We start from the raw sequence: 14,746 nt of genomic DNA, 5'->3' as shown, positions 1-14,746 counted from the left end.
ACCCCATAGCTCCAGATACCAACACAGAACCTTGACAGCATCACTTGGACTGCTTGGGTTAGAGATGTATAAGTGAGTTTCATCACCATGATACCTAATCCCATACCAGTGGGGCTGTACCCAGTGGCTTCATGTAAATGTTAAACAGGATAGAATAGAAATAGAACCCCACCGCACCCTGTGTAGCCCTGAAGGGGCTTAGGGCTAGTTCTCTCCCCCACTACCAATAGTGACAGGAACCAACCCTGGAAGAAGGGAGAAACCACTGTAGCACTGTGAGCCCCACTCCCAGCCCCCCAAGTCAGCCCAGAAAGACACCATGATTGATGGTATCAAAAGTTGCCAAGAGATCTAGGACAGCCAGGATGGATGTGCCACCATCCCAGTCTTGCCACAGGTCTTCAGTAAGTGCAATCCATGACATCTCAGTACTCTCCTCAGGCCACAATCCTGACTGAAAGGAGTCCAGATAATCTTCCTCAGCCCAACCACATTCGCAACAATATAAAAGTTTTAGATCAACTGTGGCCAATCAGATGTAAGGTTCACTGCATTCGGCGCTGAACAGAAGCTTGCGAGGCACAGGCTCAGACAAAAGGTAGTTTATTCAGGAGTAATGCGTAGCGGTTACAGACAAAGCCAGGATTGTCTTGGCGTGGCTCCTTACAGTCATCCTTTCATTCGAAACAGTGATTAAGGCCTTAGCTGAACTACGTACCAGAGCCTCAGGAACACCCCAAGCTTTTTGAAACCCAGTAGATCCATTAGGCTGCTGTAGTGGACTGATCAAATAGATCATATTCCTTGTGGCAGGGGAGTACATAAAGAACTCCAAAACAATTGAAGAGTGATCTGGCCATGACAAGGGACCACCCACTCCCTCAAAGACAAATTGCCCCCAAACCAGATCTTGTTACCACTGCCCTGAAGTAAAACTAGGCTAACATATGGCCTCTACTGTGTATTGGGCCCTCAGTGATCTGGAACTTGGAAGTTCATGGACCTGAACTCCCAAGCCACCTCTGATTCCATGCCTTTTCATTTTCAGAATAGAGTTGGTTTGAAAAATCCTTCAAATAGTGGGCAAATTTATACAGGAGACTATATAGTCTTTTTTAAAACTTAAAAAAAAAGGGGGGGGGCAGTATTGTCTTTTGTAAATTAGGACATCTGGTCTTCCTACTTATCTATGTAGCTACATACCTGGTTGTTAAACACGACCCAACGTGCATATTGTACTAACTGGGATTTGTTTAACTATGGTCAGTAGAATAAACTACAGCAGGTCAGGTTTGGACAATGTGGACCATGATTTATGAATCACAGAATTGGGTATGTTAAACCAAAATCAAAGTAAACTCATGACTTATCATGATGTGTGATACCTGGATATTTGACCTCTTGATCTCATAGAATACTAGGGTTGAAAGAGAATTTGGAGGTCTTTTTGCCCAATCCCCTGCCCAGGGAAGGAATCCTCAGACCATCCTGGACAATGGCTGTTCAACCTTTGCTTGAAAATCTTCAGTGATAGATCACCAATGACTCCAAGAGGCAGCCTGTTCCACTTCTTAGGAACAGAATTCCAGAGTCAGGAAATTCCTCCTTGTTTTGAGTTTAGATTTCTGTCTGTGAAGCTTCCACCCATTGATTCCTATCCTATCTAGGGCACCATAGGGAATAAATCCACATCTTCTTTCCCATGGCAGCCCTTCAAGTATAGGAAGACTGCTTTCCTGTCCCTCCTTAGCCTTCTCTTCTTTAGTTTAAACATACTCAATTCTTTTAACAGTTCTTCATTAGATTTAGCTCCCAAGCCCCTTACCATCTTTGTCACTCTTGTCTGCACTCTTTCCAGTTCCCCAGCATCCTTCTTGTATTGTGGCACTGAAAACTGACCAGTGCAGCATAGAGCTGAACAGTCACTTCCCATGATCTTGACACTATACCTTTGATAATGCATTGGCTGTTTTGGCAGCTGCAGCACACTAGTGGTTATGCTTAATCTGTGGTCTGCCAGGAGGACATTCAGATTCTTCTCACAGGTATTACCCTGAGCCAAGTACCACCTATCTTGTACTTATGCATCTGATTTTTCCTACCTATGTGCAGAACCCTGCATTTTTTGTCACTGAACTACATTTTATAGAAGAAAACCCAATTTATAAATTTAAATATAAAGATCCTTTTAAACCGTCTTTGGAGATGTTAATAATCCCCTCCCCCCAGCTTTGTGTTGCCTGAAAAATAGCATCTCATCTATTCTGTTGTCTAAATTGTTTATAAAATGTTAAAGAGCACTGGGCCCAGGACATACCCCACCATATACAGTATCTCTTTCCTGTGTAGATATAGATCCATTACCATTAAGGACCACACGTTGGCTATGGTTGGTCAAACAACTGCAAATCCAACTGGTAGTGGGACCATCTACCAATCCATGAAATAATGATCTGATGCATTGTATATTCATACCCTCTAGTTGTACCATTTTAAAAAAAAATGTTTACCTAGATATGCTTGAAGAATGTAATAACAGAAGAATATGATCTGCAAGATGATTAGCAGACATAACAGCTTTATTGTGCCTGTGCTGTATTCAAATGAACAGTTTTGCTGTGGCCTTCATTTCTGCAAGTTTGATGGTTTTCCAAGGACAACTGGGTCAGACTTCTTGTAAATTAATGTCTCCCATGGGACTCGTAATGAAGAGACTGTTAACTAATTATCAATCTGTTTTGGAAGGCATTCATTTTTTAATTGACCTCAAGCCCCTAAGGGAACACTAAAGGTGTCTGAAGAAAGTTTTTTTTTTCTTTTTCCCTTGGTTAGGACAAACATGAATGCAGGGGATGTGATTTCAGGAATTCAGGGGATCAGGGGCAAAGGCTGGGGGAGGGAGAAGGAGGAAGATGAAAAGGATGCATTTACAGTCTGTTAGGACTGTAAAATACTGTATGTGGATAGGGTTATTGTATATGCAAAGGACTGTTTTGAAAAATACTGCCTCAATCTTGCTTTGTCCAAAAGCTGCTGTAGAATGAATTTAAATCATCACATGTCTGAGTCTGAGTTTAAGTGGAGAAGTTGACTTGTGCAATTTAAATGCCAGAAGCAGTTTCAGCAGGGCAACGTGCCACATTGTTATATGCGATAAAGAAGATAATTGCTAAACCAGAAGGGGAGTCAAGGTGGACTGTTCATTGGGAACCATCTTTGGTCCAGTGAAGTGACATTTCAATTTTCTTCACCTGAATATTGGACAGAATGCTAAATCAAACTTTTCTGGCTTGTTAATATTCAGCAGGCTTTTTGCTTCTGGTGTTCTCAACATCCCTGCAATCTACGATTCTATTCTTTAATCTCTATGAATGTTATGATCTACAGTATGTCTAAGGATACATATATTTTTCTAGGGGATTGCTGGAATTACTGAAAATTGTTGAGTTCAGGACTCCTGAATGTCATTTTTGATGCTGGCATAGGTGGGATCTAATCATACCCTCCTGCCCCTGGTGACTTAATGTAAGAATATGCACAGCATGCTTTCAGGAACAGTATGCACATGTTTCACTCAGCATTACACTGAATGGAAGGGAATACCCTCACATGTGCCTTAAAGCTGAGACAGAATGGGCTCAATTCTTAATAATGGAACTGCTTTTTAGGCAGATGCTCTGCTTACTGGCTATGGCAGAGCCAGTCACAGAGGCAGCCATTCTGAAAGAGATCTCTGGAAAGGCAGCCCTTTGTATGCACGGTTCTTTCCCCTTTTTTATGGCAGGCATTACAAAAGCATAGACACAAACTTGAAACAGGCTACAATATACTAAGACAATATGCCTCTTGGAACAATTTGCCACCTTGCAGCTCATCACGAGTGACAATTTGTCAGTTTGATGAGCTAATATTGGAAAAGCAGCTGCCGCTTCATATGCTTAATACACTTAACATGCCCTGCTCTACTAAAGTCATGAATGGAGACATTGCTTTGGGGGACTGAGGAGTTGTGAAAAAAGGGACAGCTTTGTGAGCTTATGTGCCCTTGTACAAGGCCCTGTTCATGCAGAGAGAGAGAGAGAGAGAGAGAGAGAGAGAGAGAAGGAGTCTGAGTCCTGCAAATGACCAGAAACCTAAAGGGTTTAATGTCTAATTGTTCAAGGATGTGGCTTGGACCTGTTCTTTCATGATCAACCAGTACTTTCCTGTTGTACCGTGGCTACTGGATTGTGATTTGAAAAAACACAATATCCAGGTCTCATTTAGAACTGTAATGCTGGATCAAATGCTTGCCCAGGTCAGACTAACACATACTGTATGTACTCTTTCCCTTTTTTAAATAGTGCCCATATAGGCTTATGTAGCTGCACACCGTACGCTAAGAGAGCCATGCCAAGACATTTGTAAATCACCTGAAGCACAAATGGAAATAGGCTCAGAAATTTGGAGGTAGAATATAAAAGAACAGGAAACTCTGGCAAGCAGTAATAATATTCACATCATAGAGTCTGTGTTGGTATTTATTAGATAGGGAGCCTGGAAGGGAAAAAAAAAAAACTATCAGGAATTGTTGGAGGGGGCAGAATTGTTCAGTCTTGTTCTGGAAGGCAGAACAAGAAACAATGGGTTTCAATTGCAAAGAAGTAGATTTTCATTAGCGACCAGGAATGTTTTGCTAACTGTGAGAGCTGTTCAGCAATGGAACAGAGTGCATCAGGATGAGCGGATTCTCCTTTGCTATGGGAGTTTAAACAGAACTTGGTGGTCATCTGTTGGGTTTGCTGTAGTAGTGGCTTCCTGCAATGGGCAGGGGGTTGGATCATGTGATCTCTAAGATTATTTCCAAGTCTGATATTCTCTGATGCCAACTGTTTGCTCCCATCTAGTGATAATCCAGATTTTTGCAGCCCAGATTTGTTGGCCCTAGGAATCACCATCTAGAACTCTAACCAGAGCTCTCTAACCAAAGTACAATATAGCTTCCTAGAACAACACAAGTTTTGCAAATTTCAAATTTGCTTTTTAAGAACATTCACTAGTAAAGGCAGAGTGACCTTGCCTGTAACCCAAACAAATTCTGTGGCCCAAGTTGTGAGAAGTGGGCTAGAATGAAAAAACCCAAGTCATTTCCTGTCTTTAGTTACTGTTTCAGGTTTTAATTAGTCATCAAAGAATTCCAAGGTAGTGTATAAAACACTGAATAAAATAAAATTAGTCACACAAGCAGATATATATAGTCTTATTAAAAACTCTCAATCGTTTTTACCAACTGTTGAACCTTCCTATCCAATTTTTATTCTCTAGTGCTGAAGTTTGTACAAAACTGAAGTCATTAAATTGGTGAAATCCAGGTAGAGACAGATACATATATATTAGTGGAAATTCAAAATCGGCAAGAGTGTTATGACTTTAATTAACAAGTCTTCACAATTTGTAGAGGGACAAGTAATAATAGCTCCAGAAGGACATATTGGAGGCTACATGTCTTAATAATCATGTTTTATTTATTGCACTATGGACCTAATAAGGATCATACAGATGTTTTACCTAGATATTTTGAACAACTTTTTATTTTAGCTTTGGATCAGATAATTCTGTCTAGAGATTGAAATCAAATTTTAGAACCTGTATTAAGCTGTAATACTGTTCCATGTGAATTAATTTTTATATATGGAAGGTCCTGTGTGCTTCTGTACAGGAATTTAATTTCAGAGAATGTATATGGTCATTTTTAAAAACATCATGGCAAAAGTATACTTCTTTTTTTTTTCAGTTTCACATCTGACTTGTTCTTGAACTTTTTTTTTTTTTAGTGTCATGATCTGAATGAATAAATATTATAAAGATCTTATTACAATATCTGATTACACTGTCATAATATATCTATTGATATAAGGAAAATTGGTACTACTTTTCACAGTGGTATTTAAATACATCATTAAATGATCCACTATAAAACAGATTAAACAAGATTTTGACTTGTTTTTTTCTATACATACACTTTATGTAATCTGAAATGTTTTAAACATATATATTCATGGTTTTATTATTGATTCATGGAAAAATAAAAATTAAAAATATCTAAACAAGAACATTTGGGGAAAAAAAATCAAGTAATTTGAATACGTATGCAAGACAACATACATTTTAACTGTAGGGCAGCCAAGCCACCAACACTCATCTACTGCCTGGAGACCCAGCCCAAAAATCTGGCCTCAACCATAGAGCACTTCACAAATCCAGGCAGCCAGTCCAGTAGCATCTTCAAAGCTCAACAGTATGCTGGAGGCTCCAGGTGTATTTACTTCCAGGAGCCAGATCCTTCCAGTTGCCAGTCATTCATCAAGCTCCATTCATCCAGAATCATCTCCATAGCTCTTCATTGGTATAGCCTGTGTTCCATTCTCCAGTCTTTTACCTCTCTTTCCTTTCTTCCTTCATACTCATGCTTTTCCTGCTCACATTTCCCTCATTTCCCTCGTCTTCTCTTTCCTCTTCCTCATCAAGCACAAGCATCACTCAGCACCAATCATCTCTTCACTCTATAGTACCATCCAGTCGCCATCAAACATTGGCACCAACATGAAATACTTTCCTTTTTCTTCCACTTTCTAAACTACGTAAAATCTCCTCAGCCGCACCACAACACACCAACCTAGTGCCATCATGGGGAAAAAAAAGTATGGCTCATATACTTATAAACTCTTATGAATCTATGGAAATCTGTAAAAATTGAGTTAACTTGGTATTTGAACTCTTCTAAATATTTCAGAATCATATAATCAAAGCTGGAATAGGCCATAGAAGATATCAATACAAGAATAGTAAAGCATTTGGATAAATAGGAACATCCCACTTCATGAGGCAGCCTATTCCACTAAAAAACAGTTATTACTGTCATTTAGCCAATTGTGAATCCATTGAACAATTGTATAATCTAACCCATTTTTTTATCATGTTATTCATGAGGATCTCATGAAAAGCTTTGCTGAGGTAAAATTAGATTATGTCTACAGAATTCCCCTGATCTATTAAACTAGTTACTCTCTCAAAGCAGGAGAGAGGTCATGATAAACCTATGCTGGTTCTCTTAGAACAGCATTTCTACCCAATTATGCTGTGTAATACCCTGCTATCAATTAAGGCATTCTGCCTTCTTGTCTTTGCCCATTACCATTTCATCTTTCTACTTGCAACAGACCTACAATCTCTTTGCCTTTCATTTGGTTTTGGGTATTGTTTCTGAGCATTTCTCATAAGCCTCAGTACGTTCAGTGCTTTAGCTTTTCTGACATGATTCCAACAGTTTGTGGTGACTGCCTTGCACGCTCCTTTGGTTGTTAGCCCCTCCTTCTGTTTTGTATACTTGTCCCTTTTTCTTTTCAGCATCTTAAAAAGGATTTTCCCATCCATTCCCATCACTTCTCTCATTCAGGCTTGGTAAGGATTAGGTCCAAGATAGTAGACTACTCTGTTCCTTCTTCCATTTCTGATTCCATCTTCTAATTATCACAAAGAAACTCCTTTCCCCCATAGATGTAAGCATATTAAACTGTCTCACATTAATATTGATATGGATGGTTAAGCATCCAGTGCACTTATTGGAAAAAAATAAATATTGTAAAAATGAACATTACTTCAAGATTGATACATGTAATTACAGTTAGAGGTATTTCAAGTAGTGATGTTATTAAGAAAGGTCCCCCCCCCCAATTGGAAGGAAAACCTCCCAACCTTTGGTTATATAAATTACCTCTACCATAGGATGATGAGATTTCAACTTCTCTAACTTTCAGTCATATAATTTGACTTCTATTTCTTTATGAACCTCAGTGATCAAGTTAAAACAAGCCAGTGAGAAAGGATTTTTTAAAAAACCTGTTGTGCTTGGAAGTGTGTGTGTGTGTGTATGTATATACACACACACACACATATACATACATACACATATATATATATACACATACACACACACACATGTCTATCCAGGAAGATGCATCCATAGGAAGTTCAGTGACTGGCAATTGGTTTCTTGGAAGAAAGATGGGAGGCCACAACAGCAGGAAATAGGAGGATCTGATGAATACCTTGCAAGCTGTTGCCAGAGTATCTCAGTCCAGAATAGGCTTTCTTAACTGGGTTAGAGTCGAGCCAGCACGAACACAGAACAGGAGCAGTTTAAATGGTAGGTCTAGTTATTCTCTTACTTGCATAAAACTCTCTTTAGTATATGGATATACCCTAGTATGTCCATTATAGTTTCTGAATTGAATCTTCAAATAATTTTGCAGCGTTGGAACAAATTATCTATCTCCAAATCAATTCAGAAAGATATGAATCCAATGAAGAAATTTTACACCCACTTATGTATTTGTGCAAAAACCATTTTTTCCCTTGAAGCAGATTTTTGTAATCATTTTGATTTTTTAGGAATTTCAAACTCTGCAACCCTTACAAATGTTGTAAATAAACAAGTATTGCTTAATAAAAGTTGTACAATATAATATTCTACTATGACTTAATTATATACCATTGGTGGCAAGGAAACCACATTCAGTAAAACTTAATGCTGGTCAGGATTAATGCACACTTAGTTATTTCTTTGGTTCATTATTGTTATTTAAAACTGTAAAGAAAATAATTTATGGGACCTTGAGAATATGCATAATGAGATGATGACCTGCATGCATGACAATTCAAAGGAATTAAATTATGTTTTTCATTTTGTTTATGATATTCATAATTACTACCATCCTTTGAAGCTGCACGGGATTGAACTATTTTCTTTTCTTCCCTGCTGATTTATTCTGAACTGAAACAGTAAAGGGGATAAAGGCTTGACATGGTATGCCCAGTCTTAAGTCCTGCTAATTTAACCAGTTCACTGGGTGTCCTCAAGCAAGTCATTTCTGCTCCAATTTTCCTCTAAAGATTCCTCTGAGCTTAAATGAAAGAAGCCCATGTATACCAGTAACAGGTTCAATTTGACGCAGGAGGTAGTAGAAAGAGATGATAATCATTCATTCTTTGGCTTGAATTCTAAGATGCATTAGCTTAGGAAAGCCCCTCTCTTTTCTCATCTCCATCAGAGCCTTCCATACTATCCCTGACCACGTGCATTTCTGTATGTTACAATTCTAGGACGTTGTTAAAAAGAAGAGAGTTCCTGCTTTGTGAGTTTTCTTAAATTTCAGGATCCAGTTGATGTGTGCCTTTGGTATTGGCCACACCTGGATTAAACAAAGAAGATCAGAAATGATCATTTCATTCTTTTCAAAGTTCTTATGCAAGTTTAATAGCCTCAGGTGAAGGAGCATAAATTATTAAGTTAATGGTTGGCTTCAGGCTTGAGTTAGGGAGGAAGCTATCAAAATTTGAGTACGCCATTAAAAAAATTCTTTAATTGTAAAATTTATGTCCCCAATCATGTGAATAAAATTGTGTGATAAAATTTTACATCGACTTAGGGTGTCATTATCATTAACGTCTGTAGTCAGGACTTTAGTAAGATTTCAGAAGTGGGAGAAATAAAAGGCTAATTTTATATTTTGACAGTTGTTATGGCTATCTACTCAGGAGTAAGCCCCATTCATGTCAATGCAACTTATTCATAAATAAATATGGAGAGCTTTGCAGTGTTAGTTAACTGAGTCAGGTGTTTCTTCAGGCCTGGTGTGGTAACTTCAGCTCACTATGGATCTTGAACTTGCGACCTGAGATATATTAGGTAAGAATTCATCCTCTCTGATATTAGATGTGAACTTCAGGGACATCTGCCAGAGAAGAGTCTTGGTACTATCAATCATTTAGGTCTTTGGTTCAGCTTGATCTCCAGCATGAGGAATTCAGAGAGCTGTTTTTTGCCCTGTGCTTCAGGGATGGGAAAGGAGGGGATCCCATTTCTGACTGTTTGCAATTCCAAAACATTTTGGCTAGCAAAAACTAAGAAATGTATTTGGTTTACATTTTAATGTATACTGTCCCAGTGTAAATTTCATATATGCATGTGTGAATATCCACGTTTTTTCTGAATTCTGTGGTTTAATTCATGATCACTGATTACAAATATGCAGTTATTAGAAAAAGTACATACATATATGTGTATATTAGCAAAAATATTCCTGCCACAGTTTTAGAAAAACAATAAGTACACTGATGTGATAACCCAGGATAAAGAAAACAAAGTTAGCATTGAAAAAAATTAGAAACTATGTAAAACATATTTGGAAGGTTAAGCCATCCCTAATCTTGGCAAACAATATATCCTAATAAAATATTTGTTCATATGTTTCAGCATTGCATGCACTGTTCCTTTAAAATATACCTTTTGTGTGCATTTTTAACAAACTTATCAAGTGAAGCACCTCATTGCCAAATGCTGAAAAGTACAGTTGCCAAAGTATATCTGCTCTCCCATTTGCTTGTTGGCTTAGGAAATGTGAACTAGGAACCTTTTGATTAAAACACACATCAGATTTCTCCACCCTTACCTACTTCATTTTCACAATAGGGCAGTTATTCTTAAGGAATGTTAGCATATATGTTTAGGGCTGCTTCATTTATTACAACCTCAAGGGACCTCACGGGAAGGTTGTGGCTGAATAACCACAATTACCTGCATTTGAATATAAAGTCAGAGTACTTGTAAACTGCTGTACTGTTCTAGGTATATAGATTTTACCAAATCCAGTAGTAAAAGCTGGTCAATATGGAGCAAGTACAGACAGATGTAAGATTAGAACAGTAATAAATCTGGGAATTGAACAGTAGTTGTTGAATTTGTAGCAGATGATCGACTTGATTTATATAATATGTGCCACAGAGAGAAAGAGAAGAGAGTTACCACATTTAATCTGAAGCACTGTGGTTTATTGAGTTATAATAGGGCAGTTGCTGAATTAATTCTCATTTTTGTTTGGCATAGTGCTGGCCCAGCATAAATTAAAGCAGTCAGATTTCTCTATGGGGAAACCCTTCAGGGGAGAGAAAAGCCACTCAACTGTACTGGATGCCCCTTCTGGCATATAATCTTTGCAGTAAGTGGCAGAACAGCACAGAGCACGAAGAGTTTCCTGGAGTAAAATGCCATGAATTTCTTGAGAGCACAATTGCAGTCTGTGAAATAATTCTGTAAATGTCCAGATCAATCATTAAATAACATTTTAGAGCAAAAGGTTTGGAAACCCTGACCAAGCAAGAAAACTGGATTGGCAAAAGGAAGGAGAAAAATAACAAATGTAGAGGGATAGTGGCCTGAACACCAATGCCTCATCTAAGATTATCTGTAACAGTTTAATAAATAATTGTAAAGGAATACGGCAGAGAAATCTTGAAACCGAATGTAGAGACATTTGTAATAATGGTTTTAATGTAATGCTTTAGCTGAGGCAGCAGAATTTATTTGGTCACCTTTACTATAGTGTGTTAATGTAACCACAACCTCAGTGGTTACATTAACAATATTTATTTTGCAAATGTTAGGCTAAACAGGAACTTGCTTCCTGCCTGATAGCTTTTATCAATTTATCAGCATTCTGGTCTGCTTCCACCGGATCGAAGGAAATGCCCTTCCAGTTACAGGCTAACTGTAATTGCCCAATAAAGTTCAGCATAGATCAGTGTTTCTCAGCCTTGGCAGCTTTAAGATGTGTGGACTTCAACTCCCAGGATTCCCCAGCCAGTTGAAGTCCACATATCTTAAGGTTGCTAAGGCTGAGAAACACTGCTCTTCACCCCTCCCCAAGTCTTGTTCTTCTTTGGCTAAAAAAATGGAAACCATTTTGCTTAGGGCTAAGCAGCATTACAGTAGGAACCACAGTAAAAAGTTAGTGGAGGTGGAGACTGGGAATTTAAGAAAAGAAATATTGGTAGTATTTTAACTGCTACATTCTTTCATCTATTTTCTTGGACAGGAAATCCTTCTAATACAGACTAAAAGATTGCCATCTGTGCTGGGGAGCCTTTCCCTAATGTCCAACAATGTGTGTATCCACATTGTCCCTTGAAGTTACCAATAAATTGACCCCATGTTGAAATGCCTGAGGAAATGGAGTTCAATTTTTTTGTCCTCCAAAAATCGTAAAGTTGCCAAGGTTGAGAAACACTGGCATAGATGTTCTTTACCCACAGTCAGGCATGGAGTAGCAACTGGGATCCTTCTTCATTGCCTTGCTCATCTGCTATATGGAACTAATGTATAATGAAGAATGGATATGTGAGACAGACTATAATGACCTTTAACTAAAGGTTGCCCAATTTTTTTAGGCTGTGGATTCAAGACTTCCTTGTTCATACTGCCCTCTACAGCTGCTGTGCGGCCCCAGGAAAAGACAGGTTTGCTTTCAGAAGCCACAGATGGGTGCTGGGTTGCACCTCTGGGCTCCAAAGCACCCTTTTGTCTTGGAATCCAAAGTGCTGCCCTGCTTTAGTTTTTGTGTTTTAGTTTTTATTTTGGAAAGTGTATATAGCCGCCCATCTTAAATATATAACTCTGAGTGGCAAGAGTTTTAAGGCAGTTCGTCACCTGGATGCTTCCCTTTCAAAACTTCATATGCCTTGGGATCCAATTTCCTCTTTCCTTTATTCTCTTTCTCATCTATTATCCGATGAAGCCTTTTCTCGGCTAGTGAAGTATTTCATGTCAGTACAAAGTCAACGAAGTTTCTTATAGTGGAATTTTGATTCTGAAAGCTGTGAGAGAGATGCTAAGCTTGCCATCTTTTTGATTCAGACTAAAACGTACTTACCAATGCTAACCATAATCAGTATTTTAAATATCATAACACGATTACTCTGTGAGATTGTAGATAGCCAAGTAGATCAACTGGAACAGCTTGATGTCTGCTAATAAATAAAACAAAGCTTTCCTGGCCCTCCTCCCATGGATATTTTGGGATTAAATGCTGGCTGGTAATTCTGGAAGATGTGCTGCCAACACATCTGTGGAGTAGTAAATTGGGAAGGTTGGTACAAGCCCTTAGCTTATAGCTTTGCCACTTAAGAGTACAAAGAGATTTTAATCAACATTCATTACACCAAAAATGAAGCAGTTTACATCAGAGCAGCTCTTACTGAAGAGGCAAGTACTCGGTGACATTTTGGTGAGAATGGTGGGATTTTGTGCTCCCAGCAAGCTGAGCTAAACGTTTCTGACAAGCCGAGTACAGCTTCAATTGGAAAGTCACAGTTCATGTAATAACTGAGCATTTTAATTTCATAAGTTAAAGAATTGGCTTCCACTGGCAGATTGCATTAATATAAGCTGCGCTGTGCAGAAACATAGGCCTAGTACATCAAGAGATAATCTGGGGAATTAAATACAAAATCTTTCATTACCATGTTCACTGCATTTTTCTTGGTGTAGCTTAAATATTAAACTTCTCTAGCATTTCTATTCATAATTATGTATTTGACATTACCTGAAAAGAAATCAGCTGATGCCTATAGGAATGTCTAACAGCCAAGTGTTGCCAATAAAATGCATTGCAGGAAGCTCAGTATACAGATAGAATTCCAGAGATTTTTTTTTAAAATCATCTTTAATTCCTTCCTGATTCATGTCTTAATTTTTATAATATGGCAAATACTCCTACCTCTCCCCAATCCAGATAACCCATCATTCTACGATCAGCTAGGAAGCTCCAGACTATAGTTCTGCCAGTAAGCCTAACCTGCAGAGAAGTGGGGAGAAGAAGGCCCTAGTAATGGGACCTCTTTCTTGGCAGTGGCATCTTGATTATAAAATTCTTTTGTGGATAGTGATTTTAAAAAATGCCTGTTGAATATAACAGCATATGATATATGATAGAATATGACGCTATATATGGGTTTTGTGTGCTATTACTGATGCTTTGCATTCATGTCCTATCATTTCAGGGGAACACTTGAGAATCTGTCCTCAGGAATATACATGCTGCACATCAGAAATGGAAGACAAACTAAGCCAGCAAAGCAAACTGGAATTCGAGAATTTGATGGACAAGACAAGCCATTTTGTCCGTACCACATTTGTGTCCAGGCACAAGAAATTTGATGGTGAGTAGCACGTTCTATTTTGCTTATTCTTAGAAGCAAAGCATCTGTTTATTTATAAATGAAATAACTGGGACATACAGGTAGGAGATTAAACTACAGTACTTAATGCTTTCCATTTTAAAAAGATCCATGCATGTGGAAAACCCTTCAGAGAAATGGCTAGGCTATAATCTTTCTATCCATGATGCTAGTTTTATACATGCAGGAATTATATTTTTGTACTTTAAAAAAAAAAAAGGAGAAAGCCATTCAGATATATGAACTTTTATCTGCAGTCTGTCTGAAATAAGATAACTATGATTTTATTGTACTAATTTATCCTAGCAAGGCCTATACTCAGCAAGAATATTAATTGTATATTCAAGGCAATTGGAGATCATACCCAACTGTGGTCCTGTTATTTGGACAAGAGTTTATTTGGAAACTGTTGTTCTTTATCTGTGGTAACTGATATTAATTGCAGTAATATGCAGGACTAGACTGCTTAGACCCTGAAGAGTTGTCTACTTTTTGAAAGGGTGTGTGGAAGAGAAAGTAGATCTACTTTGCTGGATAGTTAATGCTTCTTTTCCCTATTATAAAGTGTATTTGGCTGAACAGTGACATATATATTGTGCAAAAGGAGTCATGGATGTCATGGGAGCTTGGTTAGCTTTTTGCTACAGTATAATATCTAACTTGTTTCCAACCATATATCAGAATATATTTCCCA

General features: G+C 38.1%; 1 protein-coding gene across 2 annotated transcripts in view; it reads left to right on the top strand.

Annotated features, from left to right (window-relative positions):
• The window catches only part of GPC6 (glypican 6), an 812,403-nt gene that overhangs the window by 219,997 nt on the left and 577,660 nt on the right, over positions 1-14,746 (top strand). For both annotated transcript variants that reach the window (XM_088136457.1, XM_088136458.1), the window contains exon 2: positions 13,876-14,034. In XM_088136457.1, the coding sequence (XP_087992583.1) occupies positions 13,876-14,034 (159 nt within the window). The remainder of the gene's footprint in view (positions 1-13,875; positions 14,035-14,746) is intronic.

The sequence above is a fragment of the Python bivittatus genome, unplaced genomic scaffold (genome assembly GCF_059951505.1).
Source record: "Python bivittatus isolate LINGU-HERP-01145 unplaced genomic scaffold, Pbiv_v1 ctg000060_np1212, whole genome shotgun sequence".
NCBI classification, from domain to species: Eukaryota; Metazoa; Chordata; class Lepidosauria; order Squamata; family Pythonidae; genus Python; species Python bivittatus.
This window is presented reverse-complemented; position numbering and strand designations above follow the sequence as displayed.